The sequence below is a fragment of the Bipolaris victoriae genome, assembly GCF_000527765.1.
Source record: "Bipolaris victoriae FI3 unplaced genomic scaffold scaffold_15, whole genome shotgun sequence".
NCBI lineage: Eukaryota > Fungi > Ascomycota > Dothideomycetes > Pleosporales > Pleosporaceae > Bipolaris > Bipolaris victoriae.
Window position 1 is genome coordinate 25458 of NW_014575377.1, and position 18208 is coordinate 43665.

The following is an 18208-nucleotide window of genomic DNA, read 5'->3' on the forward strand; positions in this document are numbered from 1 at the left end:
GTCGCATTCGACCACTCCACGTCCTATGACACATTCAGTAAGCTCATAGCAGGATGGTAATTAAATTATTCCGACGGGTAAAATTGACCAAATACGAGAAGAGTTGACATGGTCAACAAGATCGGTGTATGAATCAGCGTCATGTGTCGATCGCTGTAGAGATCAAGGTCTAGGACCGCTGTATACTTACCTATGCACCTCTTGCATGAAATGAACGGGCCGATACTCGATTTCAGACAGTATGGCTTGCCTTTCAGTATCCTCACAGGAAAATTGTCCATATGACGATGCTGTGTATTCGACGAGACGCGGAAGCTATACGGGATGCGGATGATGGCGCTAAGCCCATTGAGGGAATTCCGAAATCGAGGACCCCGCCAAATAAGTTATTTGTAGTGAGAAGATGGTGGGCCCCGCCATGTTGACAATTCAACGTCTGGCACAAACAAACTATAAAGACTTTTCTCTCTCTTTTTCCTATCAATTCGGGACCGGAACGATAGCTCAAGTGCATTACCGTCATGGAGTGTGACACATTCCCCGTCACGCAATACAGCACCAGCGACGCCACGTCGTTTGCCCACACATCGGCGCGCTCGCGATGGCCCATCATCATAACACAAGGCATTGATGACGTTCATCGCTCGTTGCACAGCACCAAGGAAGAGGAGGCCATCAGCCAGGGCAAACATATCGTTGCCGAACTTGCCAAACTCAAGTACGAACTACAACACGACCGCGAGCTGACACCCATCCCCGATGATGGCGAACCCGACGTCAAGGCGTACAATGAGGAATTAGCCGCCAGAGGCAATCCCAAATGGCACAATGTGCCCTGGCTTTACGCCGAGTGCTATTTGTACCGGTAGGTACCGTCTCTGTCTGTCGTGGTCGAGGCTAACCGCCATAGCAAGACGCATATCGAGCATCTTCAAACAAAGTGACAAATGGCGCTCATATGATATCTTCGCTCGCCAGAAAATGGCTACTTTCAAGTCCTCCCGCCCCGCCGTTCTCGAACTTGCCGCGCGCTACAAGGACATTGTCACGGAGCTGGAGCAGAAAAAGACTCTTAGCGGCGCAGACACCCAAGAGCAGCTTGAGGCTGCTGAAAAGCTTCTCTTCACTGAAATGTGCGAGATTTGTCTTTGGGGAAATGCAACGGATCTTTCGCTCTTAACGAATCTTTCTTATGAAGATATTCAAAAGCTGCAAGGCTCCGAGGCGCGCAAGAACTCAGAGAAGAACATCCTGGTCAACGACCTGGATAAGGCCTTCAAGGTGCTGTCTACCGCACAAAAGGGCGGCAAGAAAGAGAGGCGCGTTGACATTGTCCTCGACAATGCCGGCTTTGAGCTTTTTGTCGACTTGATACTGGCTGGCTATCTCATCGCCTCTGGCCTTGCCACGAATGTCGTTTTCCACCCCAAATCTATCCCCTGGTTCGTGTCAGATGTATTGCCGGCCGACTTCGGCGCCCTTCTGTCCGCACTGGCCGACCCACATAGCTTCTATGAAGCACTATCCGACGATGAGAAGCACAACGGAAAGGAGGTTGTACCTCTTTCGGAAACCGAGAGCTCCAACCTGAAGTTTTTGTTCCAGCACTGGAGTACCATGCACGCTGAGGGCCAGTTGATGTTGCGGCCCAACGACTTCTGGACTGCGGCTGGAAGCTACTGGCGGCTTCCCAAGGTAGAACCGGAGCTTTATCAAGACCTTAAGGAGAGCGAGTTGGTCATCTTCAAAGGCGATTTGAACTACCGGAAGCTAACTGCTGATGTGAGTGTGGTCAGCACTTTATGTATTGACTCTGCTAAACTTTTTTGATAGGCTGCCTGGCCCGCTACAACACCTTTCACCGAGGCCATTGGTCCCATGGGCCCCGGCTCAGGGCTCCGTGTACTTGCGCTCCGTACCTGCAAAGCCGACGTGGTGGTTGGATTGCAAGAATGTGAAGACGAGCGACTCCGAGCTATGGAGGGTGGTGGAGGAGATAGCGGAGCACGAAAGTGGGCATGGAGTGGCAAGTGGGCTGTCGTACAGTTCTCAGATGGTAAACTATAATAGAGAGCAGCAACCTAGAGTGCCTAGAATACGCAAGCATGACTTGGGATAAATGGTAGACAACGGTTGGATAGAGGGAAATGGTCAGAGGTACATCACTAAGCAATTCCGTTCCTTCCCAAAATGGCACTTGGCAACACGAGTATTATAGGCAGGGGGTATACACTGATGATATTGATGTCTAGTGCGTTCCTCGCCGGATATCCGATGCAATCCGCTGAATCTCTTCCACTGCCGGCGGCTGCTTGGCCCCTCGTAGCAGCGACATCTTGGAAAGGCTCTCCATTTCCCGCATTTTCCGAGCCATGGTACCCTCTTTGGATGCTCTTTGATTTCGACTACTTTTTGAGGGAGCCTGCAGATACCTATGCGTGAGGCCATCGATGGAGTCCTGCGTCGGTCTCGATCTGTGCCTGTGAAACATGTCTACCCTGCCGGAATTCTGCGGCGACGACTCAGTCATGGGGCGCGGATAGCCCAGGGCCTGAAGATCTAACCCTGAAATTAGCAAAAGATCGAAAAAAAAAGACGATAAAAACGAGTCGTGTTCTAAAACATACCAAGCACCAATTTACCCGCATCCGGTTCACTGCCCAACCACTTTCCCATTGTGCGCTTGGCCCAGAGCTTACGCACGCCTTCGAGCTCGAGGTGGTACTCGAGGTTGTCCCAGACGGGGATGCTGCTGCAGATTGCAATCATCTCGAGCGTCTGGGGGTGCACTTCGGCCGTCGCACCCGGTTTTACGAGGACGACTTCGAGCGTACTGAGCGGCTCCCTCGGCGGCGGAGATTGGAGCGCGTTATCGCCTCGGCATACGAATTCCAGCGAGTCATGGCGCTTCAGCCCGCGAATGCTCAGCTTGCGCCGCAGCGCTTTTGGTGCGACTGGACTTGATGACCGCGGCCGTGCTGCTTGCAGAACCGTTGGTAGACCGGTAATCAGCGTTGCGATGCTGCGCAGAGATTCCACGACAACGCATCCGTCCTCGTGGTTGTCCTTTTTCCGCTTTACCGCCCCGAGCAACGGTCCCGTTTCCATGCCGGAGACGGGCAGCTGGAAGCGCAGGTTGCACGCGTTTGTGAGTACGGACTGGACCATTTGAGGTGGTTTCCCATTTGTCCAACAGTCCCAGTGTTTGCCGCCCGCGTCCTTTTCGTGTGAATGTGAAGCGCTGCGAGCATCGCACAAGTCGATGAGAAACAGGCTGTCGCGGTACAGAATGTTTAGTCCAATTGCGCGCATTTGCTGGCACACGCGGAGAGCAGGGTGCATCATGACGGATCGGATATCCACAGCATTGGGACCATGGCGATGTCGGTAGCGCTGCGGTGTAACCCGCGATTGATATGGTGTGATCGATACAGCACGTTCTTCGGCAAAAACGTAAGCCAGTATATGCCCCAGTAGGCCTTGTGGAAGCTGGAGTAGCGAGCGCCTTGTCACGTTTGTGTGGCTAGGAGCTTTCACTGAGCGTGTCCGCTCAATCGGTGGCTGTGTTGTGCTGTTTTTACGCGTAAGAGAAGGAGTACGCTTGGTGACGTTGAGAGGTGCTGGGACAGGATTCGAAGTCATCATCGTCCTCTGAGGTCCGCGGACCGGTGATTCATCGAGCATAATTAGGCATTCTAGTGATCGTCGGTCGATGGAGTCCTCTGAGGCTCGAATCGGGGCGAGCCGCTCTTCCAAGACATGTCGTTGGCGCGAACTGTGGGATGGCTTTGCGTAAACGGGTCGGTTCTGCGTTTCGGTATCTTTTGGGAGAGGCAACGGCTTATTCTGGCCTGGAAATAGGTCGTGCATGTATTTTCTTGACGTGGCGTGTGCCTTAGCGGTAGCGGCGTAGTCGTTAAGGTTGACGCGGACTGAAGAATCGGGTAACCGAGGAGCGAGCACGTATGGAGAAGCTATGTGGGCCATGGTGGGCAATCTGGTAGAAGAAAGTATCGAAAGAAACGGAAAACCGGAACGAAGCAGACACAACGGATAAGAAGAAGAAGAAGAAGAAAACGAAGGATGCTCGCTGTGATGGGAGTAACTTGAATCAGCAGAGCGTAGTAATATGTGGGCGAAGCCTGCGCCACTGCATGCATACAGAAGGATTGACAGACTCAGAGTCCAGCTCTTATCGACAAAAGAGGGCCACTATTGCCAAATTGGCTTGATATATTGAGCTTCATCCTCATTCCTTACTAGTAGACGACAAGCAGGTAGCATGCCACTTTCTCCTTGCCATGTGCGAACCCATGGCTAGCAGGTTCGACGCTTGTCGCGAAAACGGACCGGGTGTAGGCCTGATGTACCATGTAATCCAGTTTTTCGAGGCGAAACATGCATACTAAAGCGTTTTGCCTTGCTCTGATTTGCTGCGTGCTCATCCGGCCCCATAAACATTTTTTGCCTGGCACCGTGGCGGGTACTTGTCGATTAGGTAAAGTAGTGTATGCTGTCAAAGCGCTACGGGGATGGGTTTCCGCGTGGGAGAAGAGTGACATGGCTGGTATTATTGGCTGTGCGGCTCATGTGCAGGCATCAGGCGCTGTACACTACTTTCCCTGGTCCAGCGTAGATGAGGGTGGATGATATTTGCAGTCGGTATAGCCCCACTCTGTGGCTGCAATCATAGGTCATTACTCGTAAGTGAGGAGACTGTAAAGGAGCGGGACGGGTCTGGGGCCCTCATCCGAGACTCGTAGTGTTCGAGCAGCATGGCACAATGACCATCTGAAACGTGACGGGGCAAATCCGGTGGAACGGCCTCTCGCTTGAGAAACCGTCACGGCCAGTGGGAACTGTGGGCGAACGCGACCGTGAGCGAGCAGCTGTTGTCACCTTCACCGGATGGCATAATGAAGCTGGGCTAGAGAATGCAGTGCGCACATTTGGCGTTTCACGCCCTAGAGGTCAAGGCATCCCATGAACACGGGCTGGCTGGATGGATGGATGGATGTCGCTGCCAAGAGGTAACCGAGGCTGAAGGGATTAGTAAAACACACACAAAAAGAGATTGAGGCTGAGAAAAAAATCTGTAGTTGGAAAAGGTCAAAGGTGAGGCGCGTAGGCAAGTCCATGGTGCACCGTCTGGACCGTGATGGTGGACGAGGTAACGGCGAGGCTGGGATTGCCCACTAGCCACCGTTGTAACAACGCCTGAAGGGGCCTGTTCTCCTCCTAGTTCAACAGTCGACAAATGGCGACTAGGAAATTGCGTGGCGTTCAGGGGCGTTTTGCAACACTAATCACGTTGTTGGATTCTAAGATTATACCAACGTATTTGACGAGCAGCTTCATCCTGGCACCGGAGGAGTTGGACCATTGTAGTATGTGTACGCAGGTAATGCAACCGGCGGAAGTGTGTTAGTATCAATTCATGAAGCCCTTAGCTAACCGTTAGGCCCGAACTCCAATCTCCACAGCACCCTCGCGACGTTCAGCGGATACGTGTGCCAAGTCAACGGTTGTTTGCGACCCCTTCCGGTAATCCAGTCCTGCCCCACGTTCTGCGATACCGGAAACTCGCAAGGCCGTTGCCGATCCTTCTCATCAGTTGTCGCCCGCCGCCACGCTTGCCTACTCCAGTCGTCACATCTCATCATTCCATATCCAATGTATCCTACGCATCAACGGCTTCACCTCCCGAAACACCTGACCCAGAGACCGTACGTGGCGTGCCTTCTCCCCTCTCTCTCTATTGCTGGACGGGCATAAAACAACGCCTCCGTCTCAAACAAAGAGTCGTACCCGGACTGCCATATGTCGACTACTATAGCCAGTATACCGTGGTTGGCACAGTGCTACCGTGCCCATCACCATCGAAGAAACATCGAATACGGTGTTCGCTTCGGCTTCTATCCGACCTGTGTCCAACGTTGCACTTGCATTGATATCGGACATGAATACGGTGTCTGTGTGGTCGGAGAGAAGCTTGCAAATGAGTCGGCCCAAGCTTCAATAACTCGAATTCCATCTTGGCTATGGCATGACTTTGACTCGTCTTCGCTTGTCTTGGGGAACAACCTGTGCACGTCCTTTTTCTACACAATACCTGTCCCTTAAGTTTCTACGATATAGCTCCGTTCAAACACTTGAGCCGTCATGAAACTTTGCCTTCCCGTACTCGAAACCCTAGCAAGTGTGCCCAACCTGCACTCCTTCCCACTTCACCCTACTTGCCTGAGTGTGATTCACTGCTTTTTCCTGTGTGATTCAAGGTTACTCCTGGCTATACACAAATTCTTACTGCCAACTACAACCAAATGCGCATCCATGTAATGGCCTCATTCTGCATTGAAAGGGCACCAAGTCGCACCGTTTGCATAAAAAAAAATCGAATGGCGGGAGTGATTTCGGCAGAGGTGCCGTATTCTCGAAGACAAAGATACGAACCCGTACAACGGCTCGGCGCAGACAGCACAGGACCACCTTCTGACCATGCAAAGGGGAATATTGCGGGTGTGAGTATATCCCCCGGATTATAGGATTCGATTCGATTCGATTCGATATTGGATCACTTGACCCAAGCTTAGTAGCGGCGAATCGTACCGGATACGAAGTTCTTCAACGAATCTGTATCTTCACAAAAGTATGCCCACCCCTATCTTTTATGCAAGGCCTCAGTCCTTCTTGTTCCGATCATCAGCTGTCTCGCCCTCAATGTACACGACATCTTCCTCACTGCTCGCTATGATTTTTGACCTTTGGTCCAACTACGTTTATGGTCAGTTTCCAGCCATTACATTTCACAACATCATACGCACCCATTGCACAGCTGCTGTCGAACCAAAGAAGGCAAACACCACGACAATCATTGTGATGTAGCCCTTCTTCCAGTACGGTGCATCTGTTGCAGGATAAAAGGCAATGCCCCAAAAGGTGTATAGTATGGATTGCACCATACTCATGATGTAAAGTATGACTGATCTCGAGGCGTCGTCGCCGTTACGCTGGCAGATGACACTCGCCCATCCATACATGACTGGATTCACGATGTATGAAGTGCCAGCCAGGTAGAACGCAAACAACACACCAGCGGTAGAAAGATTAGGAATCAGCAGGAGGATTGCCACAAGAAGCTGCAAAACTCCCGCGAGAATGACCATGGGTATACGGCGGTTGGTCATGTCTATGATGTAGCCAGCTCCAATGTTTGAAACTATAGATACTGCTTGGACGCCCAGAGGATAAGTAGTCGTTGCATACGAGGGAAACTGCTCGATGTTGGCTTTCATCCAGAGTAAGAACAGACCCTGAAGAACAATGGCTTCGAGTGCGCATCCTATCATGGAGTAGAGGGATAGTATGTAAATGTCTGGTTTCGCAAGAAGCCGCTTGGCCAATGATTTGAGGCTGATGTCGTGACCCCAATCTCTCTTGGGCGGCAGACGATCCAGTGCCAGTTGTATTTCCTCTTTGCTGAGATATGGAGTGTTGGGGGACTCAGGCAGGTTGGGAAAAAACAACAGACCAAAGATGCCAAAGGGGATTCCCATAGCACCATCTTCAGAGTGTTAGTATCGACATTAGCTATGTGAAAGAACATACGCACTGATGATGAAGACCCACTGCCACCCTGCAAGAGAGGTTTGTCCATGTAGACTTTGATTCATTGCCGTCATCATGACACCGGCAAACATGCTGCCTATCTGTCCAATAGCCGTGAAGATGGCGGTTCTTTTAGCAATCTCCAATGGCTTATACCAGGATCCAAGGATATAAATGGTACCACTGTAGAGACTTGCTTCGAAGAACCCTTGCAAGAAGCGGATGACACAAAGTTGAGCGTATGTCTTGCATGCCGCTGAACACATGGTCAAGCCAGACCATACTATCAAGGTAAAGGGTAGCCAAAAGCGAGGCGCAACCTTTTGGATGATGAGGGCGTGTGGTATCTGACCAGTACAGCTACCAGCCGTGAACATGGACAGTAGAATACTGTACTGGTTGCCTTCCAGCCTGAGTGACTCTTTCAGTCCGGAGACATAAGCATTAGAAAACGCAGATCGATCCAAATAATTGAAAAAATACGCCGCACAACAATACACCTAGTTGCCAGATATTAGCTCTCCCAACTCAGTTATAAAAAAAAAACTCCCGAGTATCAAACAAATGAATCTAACCAAAATGAAGCAATCTGTCGCGTTCGTTAGATCCTGCAAGAGTAAAAGAAAAAGATACCCCTCAAAAAGGAGTAAACGAACAGCGGTTATGTACATACCAAGCTTGCGAACCAATCGTTTCTCCAATTTCAACATCGTAGTAGTGTCCAGCCGTGCGTAACCAACCCGCCTGTAATAATGACGAAAAAGAAACATATATGTCCCGCTCAACCCAACTTTTTTTTTCTGCAGGAGAAAAAAAACTACTCTCCCCCCCCCCCCCCCACCAAACCAACCCTTGGCAAATGTCTGCGTTGTTTCTTCACTTATCATAACCAAGCATTACAATGGTACCTTGATGGTCCGCACCGGACCAATCACACCTCGCCTTTTGATAAGCGGGCAAGTCTGGGGGGTGGGGGAGGGGGGGAGGGGGGCGAACAGGTATTCGGCCCGCTGTTTGGGCCAAAAAAGAGCATTTGGAATCACTGGTGTCGAACGCTCACATGAGTATTTGAGTGCCTTGTTTGATACACGGAATGAGTGATATTTGGAATGCAAAGCATGGAAAATATAGAGGGATTACTACGGCATAAAAGGCGCGGAGATATTTACGTCGCAGCCAGGTATGTGTATGGAAGTATGTACGTAAGTAGTACGCATGTCAGCACTTTACAGTGAAGAGAGACGGGCTGGAAGGCGTCTGACGGTTAGTAAGTATATTCGGCAATTAGAGTAATATATATCTTGACCTTCAACTACCTACTACAACGTAATCTTCCCACTTCTCAGCACCTCCAAATCTTGCAGGGTAAATCTCACATATCTATCTTCACCAGGCTTCATCCACATGACGATATCATTTTCACCCCCAACAACCTTAGTTCCGTACTTGTCGATTTCAATGCCCTCATTCCTCAACGGCGCCTTGTTCTGCTTCTGATTATCTGTATTACTTGCTTCTTTGACCAGCCGCAGGAACACGGGTACTGCATATCTTGGCAACTTGCCGCGCGCATATTCCAGCAGGGCCTTCCAGTCGAATGCCTCGGGGCTGGTGCCAGGGGATAAGCGGAGAGCAACACAGCCAGCACGACCGTCGTGCCTGGGAACCAGTGTACCGTATACGATAGCTTCATCAACGCCAGGGAACTTTCCTAGCACTTCGGCGACTTCGGCCGTTGATACGTTTTCGCTCTTCCAGCGGAATGTGTCGCCCAGTCTGTCCATGAAGAACCATCTACCATCGTCATCTCTTCTTAGCGCATCGCCAGATCGATAGTACAGGTCTCCTTTCTTGAAAACGTCTCTTTCAAACTTCTTCGCCGTGGCTTTGGGGTTGTTGTGGTATCCAGCAAACGTGTCCTCGCTGGGTACGGCAACTAGAATTTCACCACCTTCATTGTACGAATTACGCTTGACAAAGCCAGTCTTGGGGTCGCGTAGCAGATCTCCAGTCTCTGGGTCAACAGCTACAGGTATGTATATATTGTGCAGTGCTGCTCTGACAAGAGCACCGTGCTGAGCAAGAGCGTTGTCCGTAAAAGGGCCCTTGTTGTGGACAACCAGACCCAGCACGCCTTCGGTAGAGTTGAAGAATTCCATGACCTCTGGGACGTTGAAGCGCTCTTTAAACCGACGCCAAACATCTGGGCGCATGCCGTTGCCATACATGCCGCGTAGTCGATGATCCCTCTCTTTCGGGTGTGGTGGCGCCATGAGTAAATACCGCGCTGTTTCACCAACGTAGACAAACATTGTCGCCTGCGAGTCGTGGATATCGTCCCAGAATGTGCGGACGGAGAATTTGCGTCCTATCGCCACGCTCAAGCCACTCGTCATTGCACTCAGAGTAAGCATTCCTCCCGTTCCGTGGAATAGAGGCATGCAGCAGTACCACCGGTCGCCGTCTGGGCCAGCCCTCTGGCCGAAGTTGAGATTGTCTGGATCTCCCCTCTCGTGAAACCGGCTGACCATGTACTTGCCTGCTTTTGGTAGTCCGGTTGTTCCAGACGTATAGAGCAAACATGTGGGATCCCTCCCGCGTACGTTTTCCCTGTATTCATCGCCTGGTACCACAGTGCTTCCCCGATAAACTTCTGCCAGCATGTTCTCGTCCACCTTGAACGCACGGACGCCCATGTCTTCCACTGTGGCTCTGGCATCTTCGAATCTCTCAGAACAACCTTGGTCTTCATCAACAAGCACAAGCTTTACTCCGGCGATTTTCAAGCAGTGCACTAGTCCCTCGTCTTTCAGGTTGTAGTTCAAATGGGCTGGAGCACAACCGATGCAGAAGAGACCGAGCCAGATGACCATGAAATCGGCACTATTCATGAGGTAGGTGGCAACCATGTCGCCAGGTTTCACGCCCTGTGCAAGGAAGAAGTTCGCCCACTGCACGGCGCGGTCGTGGACTTGTCGCCATGTGTAGGTTTTGGCGCGGGACCAGATGCACAAGTTGTCGCCGTACCTTTCTACTTGCGGGGGGAAATTGTACCACGGGGATTGGCGGTTTGTTTTCACTGTGCAGGCTTAGCATAGGCAGAGAGTGATTGTAGACGTTTCTGTCGCGAGCCGATGAAGGGGACATGTGGGAGATGCATACCAAGCTGCTCATAGTACTTTGTCGAGCTTCTCTTGAACTTCAGCGTCTTGATGTCCTGTGCAACGTGATACTTTGCATTGACGTATGCAGCAAGAGCCGAAGCAGCAGCCAGGGCTGCAGCAGTGGTTGTAGGGTCCATGTTCCTGACCGCCGCTTTATTGCACAATGGGGCGTGCTTGTTGTTTAAGTAGTAAGCGGACTGACCGAAGCATTGTCCGAAAATGAAGGCGATAGCGGTCCTTCTAGGGAGCCAGCACGCCGAACCGAGCTCCTGGCCTCCATCCCTGGCGACTTGGACAAAACAGAAGCAGAAGCCGAGGTCCACTTGGGTGCTAGACTTCGTATGTGCGGGGGAGCTTGCGCCGTTACGTGTAGATCTGCTCCCTAAGCCAACGAATGGGGTTGGTGCGGGTAACGGGTCGGCGGCAGGCGTACCGAGCGTCGGACTAATAATCATGGCGTTCAGACGTGCATGCTATTTGTTAACTATTAACTATTAACACCAGACCAACACGTCTGGTATTCACTCTAGGCTTGTGTAGCTACAGACCTGCCATGGTACTGGACATGACCTCGATCAAGGAAACCACATGGCGTTGAACAGAAAAAGAAAAATATGCTATTGTATTTATACATGAATCAACACCCACAGCCAAACATGACATCTACTCGACTGTCTTCTGCTTCTTCTTGCCAATGTTTTCGGTGCCAGGCGGTACCTTCAGCCCTCCAAACACCAATCCGCACACGGCCACCATACCCGCAGCTCCGGTCGCGTATGCTGTTTCTCGGCCTGCCCACCAGTATAGCGTGCAGAAGACCAAGGGTCCTAGAGAACGTCCGATTTGGCCTGAGAAAGAGGGAGTTAGCGATTGCGGTTTCACAGCAGTATCTTTTGAGCTTACCGAAACTTCGATGATTTCCAAGTTTGTTTCCACGTTCGCCCGCGCCAGCTTCGAAAGATGACAAACTATTCAAGCCAGTCACAACCGTCGCGCTCGTCACGGCCAAAAGGGCAGCTGCCCCATAGAGTGCGCCCTGCGTCTGCACCCTGCCCAACATAACAAAGGCGATGGTGCAGCTGACGACTCCCATCTGGACCACCTTGAGTGGGTGCATGCGGCGCACCACTGACCCCTGGAGTAGTGATGCAACCAATCCAATGAACCCGAGTAGCCGTCCCGAATCCTTTGCTTGGTAGGCAAACAGGTCATAGGTCATAAAAGGAAGTGAGAACTCCATGCCGCTGAAGAACAGGATAAAGGTAAAATGAGTGGCGTTGAGAAGAAAGTGTGAGTTCGTCCGGATACGAGGCTTCGGCTTGTCCGCGTCCTTGACTTTTCCATTTGCCGTGCCATTCTCGCTCTTGCTTGCCGAAGGAAGCGTCTCTGGAAGGCTGACGTATAGGTAAATTGTCTCCGAGACGATGAGAAACAGGGAGAAGCCCGCTGCCATGGCAAAGGGGTTCTTGTCCATGATCTGCAGCGTTGAGAGATATGCACCTAGAGCTGGTCCAAATGTAAAAGCGATGCTGAAGCAGACACCCACGAGCGCCATTGTTGACCCTCTCTGGCTGTCATCGCTGATATCTGTAGCAATCGCCATGGCAAGCTGCACGTTGCCCTCGCTCAGTCCACCCACGATCCTGCTCGCAAGGAAAGTCCGGAAGTCTGTGGCTGCAACCCATAGTGCTACGCTAAAGATGTTGCCAATCATGGACCACAGCAGTGCAGTACGTCTTCCATATTTGTCTGAGAGCGTACCAATAAAGGGCGATGCGATCGCCTGGCAAAGGGAAAAGAGCGAGCCGAGTGCGCCGCCGAGGAGGACAATGTCGTAACGAGAGTTGATGGGCTTCGCGAACGAGTTCTTGTATGCGTTGAGACCGGCGAGGATTTTGGAAAGGATCGTATTTGGGTCGCCGGTTTCGTGGTTACGGTAGAATTCGATTAGTTTGGGGAAAAGCGGGAGGATGAATGTAAATGATATCTAAAGCCCAAGGCTGTCAGTGCATGCGCTCAGTTAGTTGCGACCAGGGATGACGTACCAAGTCAAGTAGGAGGGAAATGAATAATACTTTCAACACCCTCTTCCGCAGTGTCGCGGGCACGGGCGCTGTCTCTGAGCCCATGGTGATGTTTTGCTTGTGATGTCTGGTTGTACAAGACAATGAGGGAGCAAAGGGTGATGTGGACACAGGTACTACTGGGCGGCGGCCCGTCTAATTAAAGAAAACGTAGCGAATGTTGGACGAAGGGGGGAGCAATTAAGAACAGCTCGGACTACCAAGCCAGCATCTAGGCGATTGTGTATTACTGTACTGGACCAAGAATAGGGTCGGCTGTGGTTGTCGGCTTATTGGTGGCGGGAGCGCGTTGAGTTTGTCAGTCTTGTCATCACAAAGTATCGCCGTACGCTAGACGAGGGCGAGCCATGAGGATGAAACAACATGGGCAGTCCCAGACGCCGCTAAGTCGAGCTTACTACCTATACATGGGAACTACATGCTCGAGAGTCATTGCACAGACCCAGACACGCACACAGACACCGGCGGCGCGCGATAGGAAAATAAAAAGGACAGGTTGGCAACCCTTTCGGTGGAGACATGGATGGAGTGACTTGAGCAAGGCGGGCCCCCCTTGGATGATCATCATGCAATGCTCGAGCGAATGAGCCGAGGCTTCCAAGCGCGCCGCCCTGCCGATTGTCCACCTTCACTACCACGCGACCAAGCCGATGGCGTCGTCGGGAACGGGCGTCTTTCCGATATCCCAGATAACATACATGCTGATACATACACATCTCGCCTATCGACCATAGCACTCTACCTTTCTCTAGACCCATGATGAGTGGCCCAGGGGCTGATCGGCAAAAAGCAATGGCAGCTGTACGCGCCATGTTCGACAAGTACAAACTGCTTGCGGCAAAGCGGCCAAAAGATCATATTGTGAGATGCGCGAGTTGTCGTTCAAATGGTTGCTTGGACTAACGATCCCGAGGACTTTGACAACCAAGTCATGAATAGCCTGGAGCTCGTGGATGCCACGCCCGACGGAACAGTGACGTATGAAATGTTCATGGCACCCAACTTCTCCAACCTGAACAGTACGTCTTTTGTCATAGCCAACGGCCCAAACTGAATGGTGAATTAGATGTCATGCACGGTGGAGCTGCAGGCGTCATATTCGACATGTCCACCACGACAGCACTATGCCCTCTGGCGCGGCCCGGCTTCTGGGAATTCATGGGCGGCGTGACACGCTCGCTCAACATTTCTTACCTCAAAGCCGTGCCGATTGGAGTAACGGTCAGGCTCAACAGTAAAGTGGTGAGTATAGGCAAGCAAATGGCAATGATCAGAGGCGACATGACCAGTCTGGACGGGAAGACGATGTACTGCACAGTCGAGCATCATAAGGTGAATGTGCCAGTACAGCCCGAACACCGTCTTGTCCGAACAGCGTGGGACGATGAGTTTGATAGAGAATGGGCAGCACACGTGAAAAAGGCAGCCAAAGGTAAGTTATAAGGTGAATGGGCCGACACGCAGACGCAAAGTGTAGTGATTGCATACGCCTCTATAATGTACATTTAGACCGCAGGGGTAGGCTGCTAATCTGCCTACTTCCTCTTGTTGAATTTCTTGGATTCTGCAAAGGGTCAACAACAATATTAGCAAGACATATCAGTGGGTACATACCAGCAGCAGTCCTCTTCTTTTTGGGCGCACCCTTGCCTCTTGACTTTGCAACGTTCAGATGCTCTAACCAGTCTTCCTCTGCCTCATCTATGATCTGGTGTTCGGGGTACAGGCTTCGCAGCTGGGGAATTGTTCCTATCCGCGGCGGGTAGTATGAGGCGACTGACGGACCCTTGAGGCGCTGGTGAAGGATGCGCGATCCTAGGCGCAGGCGTTCGGGATTATATGTGGTGTTGAAGACCTTGCACTGGACCTGCGCGCATGTCAGGATACAGACCCAACCCACCACCTAGACACCGGAAGATGACGACTGCGAAAAAAGAAAGTAACGTACCCTCATCAGGTCCAACACCCGCTGTCGTGGGACTGCCATTGTGCTTGCAATGCTTGGTCTTCTTGCTTGGTGCGCCGTCGACGTGAAATGGCCGGCGGAGGTGCCCTTGGCGCCCGCAACTAGCGCCCGCCGCCCTGTCATGTAACTTTTTGGTCGTCAATGCTCTTTCCCGCTTCCATAACAAAAAGAGAACTAGGAGCTGGGCCGGCCACTCGTCCACCAGTATGGCATCGCATAAACGAGGAGGAGGCTTCAATCACTATGGCCGCGATCACCACAGCAAGAAGCACTACCCGCCTCTCCAGCGCAATAGACCACAACCAGAACTCTCCTCGGCGGATATGCAAACGGGCCTGGTAGCTTTGTTGGATAGGTTCGTCGCCGAAGAGACGACTCCCGGGGCGGACAAGGAAATCCTCTACCACGCGAATGAGCTACGACGCCGGCTTTGCGCTCGCGACCACGGCACTTCATCGCAAGCGAAACGCGAACTCGACGAAAAGCGACCCGACAAGGCCGTCCAGGTCGCGATTCCCGATTACATATATCGCAAAGTCCAAGAATCCAAAGACCTGCCTCCTCTGCCCCCCATCGCTGAGCCCCATCTCCACGAAGCCGTCTTTACCCATCGATCCGCCATCTACGACCCGAGTATCCCTGGTTCCTCGCTGGGCGGAGACCTCAGCCTAGACTACGAACGTCTTGAGCTCCTCGGCGATGCCTACATCGAACTCATTGCCTCGCGCGCTCTATACAATCGCTTCCCACACGTCGACGTTCCGGAGCTGTGCATGTGGCGCGAACGTCTGGTCGAGAACTCGACACTGGGCAAATTCTCCGAGGCGTACGGTTTTCCCGATCGACTGAAGCACCGGGCCCTATGGGACAAGAACTCGAAGCAATATCACAAAGTCGTAGCCGACATGGTCGAGGCCTACGTCGCAGCAGTCGTTCTTTCTGATCCAGCGCACGGTTTCGAGGCCGCCGAGGCATGGCTTACAGAACTTTGGGCGCCACAGTTGCTCAACTTCAGGGAGAAGATTATTGAGAACCCTCAAGCGCGCGACCAACTTAACAAGCTGGTCCTCGGAAAGGGCGTCAAGCTCACCACAAAGGAGGAGAAACCCATGACATACGACTCCAACAGCGTCCAGTGCTACCACATGGGTATCTATCTCACAGGGTGGGGTTACCACGACGAGTGGCTCGGTAGCGGCGAAGGTCAGAACAAAGTTCAGGCCGGCGTTGCAGCTGCAGCCGACGCCCTCAAGCGAGACAGCCCCGTGCTAAAGGACGCGATACGACAGAAGAACGAGCTGAGGGCAGCAAAGCTCAAAGAGCAAGAAGAAAAGGAAAAGGCGAATCAAGACACAGATGTTCCAGCTGCAAATGGTGGTGGCGGCGGCGAATCTGGCCCCAAGGAGAAGATAGACGACGACGACGACAACGACGCCCCAACTAAGAAGCGGAAAAAGGAAGACGAGTCTACTTTACCCGAGCAGAAGAAGCACAAAAAGGAAAAGAAGAAGAAAAAGGAGACATAGTCCAAATGTCCGAGCGATGATAGCGATTGAGAGGGTAGAACCGGGGCTAATTTCCTCATGCCACAGCATCCTGGCTCTTTTGGTCGAAAAGACTGTCTTTTTCTGACAAGACCGCTTCCCAGGAGCTAACTAATATTCCAATACAATGTAGAAAAATAGCAAAGGTAGGAGACTCCATTGTAGATGCCTAGACCTTTTTTGCTACTGACCCGGGTTGTGTATGTGGTATTCCCCCCCCCCTTCTTCGTAAACAAAAAACAACGCCAACTGCCCAATAATTTCCCAAATACGCACTTTTTTCTTTACTGCTTCTTCAGCGCCCGCCCCGCAATGTCCTTGCGGTACTGCATGCCCTCAAAGTGTATGCACTCGACACCCTTGTAGGCCTTTGCTACGGCTTCCTCGAGCGTAGGCGCTGTTGCTGTGGATGCGATGACGCGACCGCCAGACGTCTTGAGTGTGTTGTCGGAGAAGGAAGTTCCGGCGTGGAAGAGTACGACATCTGTCTATAGTTAGCACAACCTGTACGGTTTAGTTTAGAATAATGAGATTGCAGCTCACCTTCTGGTGTGGCATCTAGCTTCATGACTGTGCCCTTTGCATAGCTGCCTGGGTATCCGCCGGCCGCGACTACTACGGTAGCGGCAGAACGGTTGGATACCTTAACATCGACATCTGCTAACCGTCCATCTGCGCATGCGACCATGACTTGGGCAAGGTCGCCCTCCATAAGCGCCAACAGACTCTGTGTTTCGGGGTCGCCAAAGCGGACGTTGTACTCGAGTACCTTTGGTCCATCCTTGGTCATCATCAGGCCGGTGAACAGCACGCCCTTGAACTCGAAGCCCTCGCTTCGCATGCCGTCAATGGTGGGCTGTAGAATTTCCTTGTCGACGCGATCGAGGACCTCGCGTGGTGCAATGCGCGTTGGAGCATATGTGCCCATGCCTCCCGTGTTGGGGCCCTGGTCGTTGTCGAAAATGCGCTTGTGGTCTTGTGCAGGTGGGAGAGACTTGATGGTGCGGCCGTCGCTGAAAGTAAGAATCGACAACTCATCGCCCTCAAGGAATTCCTCAATGACCACCTCGTCACCCGCTGCGCCAAACTCGCGATCTAGCATGATGTCTTTGAGCGCCGCGTGGGCTTCCTCCTTGGTCTGGGGGATGATGACGCCCTTTCCTGCTGCCAGGCCCGAGGCCTTGATCACTACCGAGTGTGAAATGGTGTCTAGGTAGGCTTTGGCATCCTCATATTTGCTGAAATTTTCGTACGCTGCGGTGGGAATGTTGTGTCGCTTCATAAAGTCCTTGCTAAAAGTCTTGCTGCCTTCCATGGTTGCGGCCTTTTTTGAAGGGCCAAACGCCTTGATGCTCTCCAGTCCATTCTCCTTAAAGTAATCTACAATGCCTGCGACTAGTGGTGCCTCGGGTCCTGGTATTAGCAAGTTCACTTGCTTCTCCTTGGCAAATTCCACAAGGCCGGCGAAATCAGCGTCCTTAATGTGTGTAACATTGGTGACTTTTGACGAAAGGGTTGCGGTCCCTCCGTTACCGGGGCAAACGTAAATGTGCTCAGTCGAAGGCGACTGCAGTAATTTCCAGGCCAAAGCGTGCTCACGGCCGCCATTGCCGACAAGGAGAACTCGGACACTTTCTGTCATGGTATGCGATTGGGTCTGAATGGTGCAGTGCTGTGCGTTTGTGATGTTGGACTGTTGCGACGGGAAATTTTTGGGATGGTGGATGCCCCGCCGTGGGGTAAATGACAGGGGTGTGCGGGCGCAGGAGGGGTGAGGTCATTGCCAGCCAGCCCTAACAGGCCATTGACGAGTGGTATCAGAGCGCGAAAAGACTGATTATT

General features: G+C 52.0%; 10 protein-coding genes across 10 annotated transcripts; 3 read left to right on the forward strand and 7 right to left on the reverse strand.

The window, feature by feature from the left end:
* Positions 1-521: 521 nt before the first annotated feature.
* On the forward strand, positions 522-2067 carry COCVIDRAFT_90563 (hypothetical protein; the record flags this gene model as incomplete). Its single annotated transcript, XM_014704412.1, has 3 exons — positions 522-865; positions 915-1791; positions 1834-2067. The coding sequence occupies 3 exons, from the start codon at positions 522-524 to the stop codon at positions 2065-2067; spliced, it is 1455 nt and encodes a 484-aa protein (XP_014559898.1).
* A 181-nt stretch (positions 2068-2248) lies between these two features.
* Positions 2249-3987, reverse strand: COCVIDRAFT_34899 (hypothetical protein; the record flags this gene model as incomplete). The annotated part of the gene is made up of 2 exons (XM_014704413.1): positions 2249-2559; positions 2628-3987. The coding sequence occupies 2 exons, from the start codon at positions 3985-3987 to the stop codon at positions 2249-2251; spliced, it is 1671 nt and encodes a 556-aa protein (XP_014559899.1).
* Positions 3988-5790: 1803 nt separating this feature from the next.
* On the reverse strand, positions 5791-5961 carry COCVIDRAFT_90701 (hypothetical protein; the record flags this gene model as incomplete). The annotated part of the gene is made up of 1 exon (XM_014704414.1): positions 5791-5961. The coding sequence occupies one exon, from the start codon at positions 5959-5961 to the stop codon at positions 5791-5793; it is 171 nt and encodes a 56-aa protein (XP_014559900.1).
* Positions 5962-6680: 719 nt separating this feature from the next.
* On the reverse strand, positions 6681-8318 carry COCVIDRAFT_90600 (hypothetical protein; the record flags this gene model as incomplete). Its single annotated transcript, XM_014704415.1, has 4 exons — positions 6681-6773; positions 6825-7564; positions 7613-8108; positions 8265-8318. The coding sequence occupies 4 exons, from the start codon at positions 8316-8318 to the stop codon at positions 6681-6683; spliced, it is 1383 nt and encodes a 460-aa protein (XP_014559901.1).
* Positions 8319-8927: 609 nt separating this feature from the next.
* Positions 8928-12901, reverse strand: COCVIDRAFT_90607 (hypothetical protein; the record flags this gene model as incomplete). The annotated part of the gene is made up of 5 exons (XM_014704416.1): positions 8928-10687; positions 10771-10913; positions 11440-11620; positions 11676-12759; positions 12818-12901. The coding sequence occupies 5 exons, from the start codon at positions 12899-12901 to the stop codon at positions 8928-8930; spliced, it is 3252 nt and encodes a 1083-aa protein (XP_014559902.1).
* A 714-nt stretch (positions 12902-13615) lies between these two features.
* Positions 13616-14299, forward strand: COCVIDRAFT_90680 (hypothetical protein; the record flags this gene model as incomplete). The annotated part of the gene is made up of 3 exons (XM_014704417.1): positions 13616-13717; positions 13770-13875; positions 13923-14299. The coding sequence occupies 3 exons, from the start codon at positions 13616-13618 to the stop codon at positions 14297-14299; spliced, it is 585 nt and encodes a 194-aa protein (XP_014559903.1).
* Positions 14300-14391: 92 nt separating this feature from the next.
* Positions 14392-14843, reverse strand: COCVIDRAFT_34903 (hypothetical protein; the record flags this gene model as incomplete). The annotated part of the gene is made up of 3 exons (XM_014704418.1): positions 14392-14420; positions 14471-14723; positions 14805-14843. The coding sequence occupies 3 exons, from the start codon at positions 14841-14843 to the stop codon at positions 14392-14394; spliced, it is 321 nt and encodes a 106-aa protein (XP_014559904.1).
* A 185-nt stretch (positions 14844-15028) lies between these two features.
* On the forward strand, positions 15029-16348 carry COCVIDRAFT_34904 (hypothetical protein; the record flags this gene model as incomplete). The annotated part of the gene is made up of 1 exon (XM_014704419.1): positions 15029-16348. One exon carries the CDS (start codon positions 15029-15031, stop codon positions 16346-16348), a length of 1320 nt encoding a protein of 439 aa, XP_014559905.1.
* Positions 16349-16650: 302 nt separating this feature from the next.
* On the reverse strand, positions 16651-18008 carry COCVIDRAFT_23814 (hypothetical protein; the record flags this gene model as incomplete). Its single annotated transcript, XM_014704375.1, has 2 exons — positions 16651-16850; positions 16910-18008. 2 exons carry the CDS (start codon positions 18006-18008, stop codon positions 16651-16653), a joined length of 1299 nt encoding a protein of 432 aa, XP_014559861.1.
* On the reverse strand, positions 18005-18184 carry COCVIDRAFT_90557 (hypothetical protein; the record flags this gene model as incomplete). The annotated part of the gene is made up of 1 exon (XM_014704420.1): positions 18005-18184. A coding segment is annotated over one exon (180 nt), but the record flags the coding sequence as incomplete, so codon positions are not given.
* Between the last annotated feature and the right edge of the window lie 24 nt (positions 18185-18208).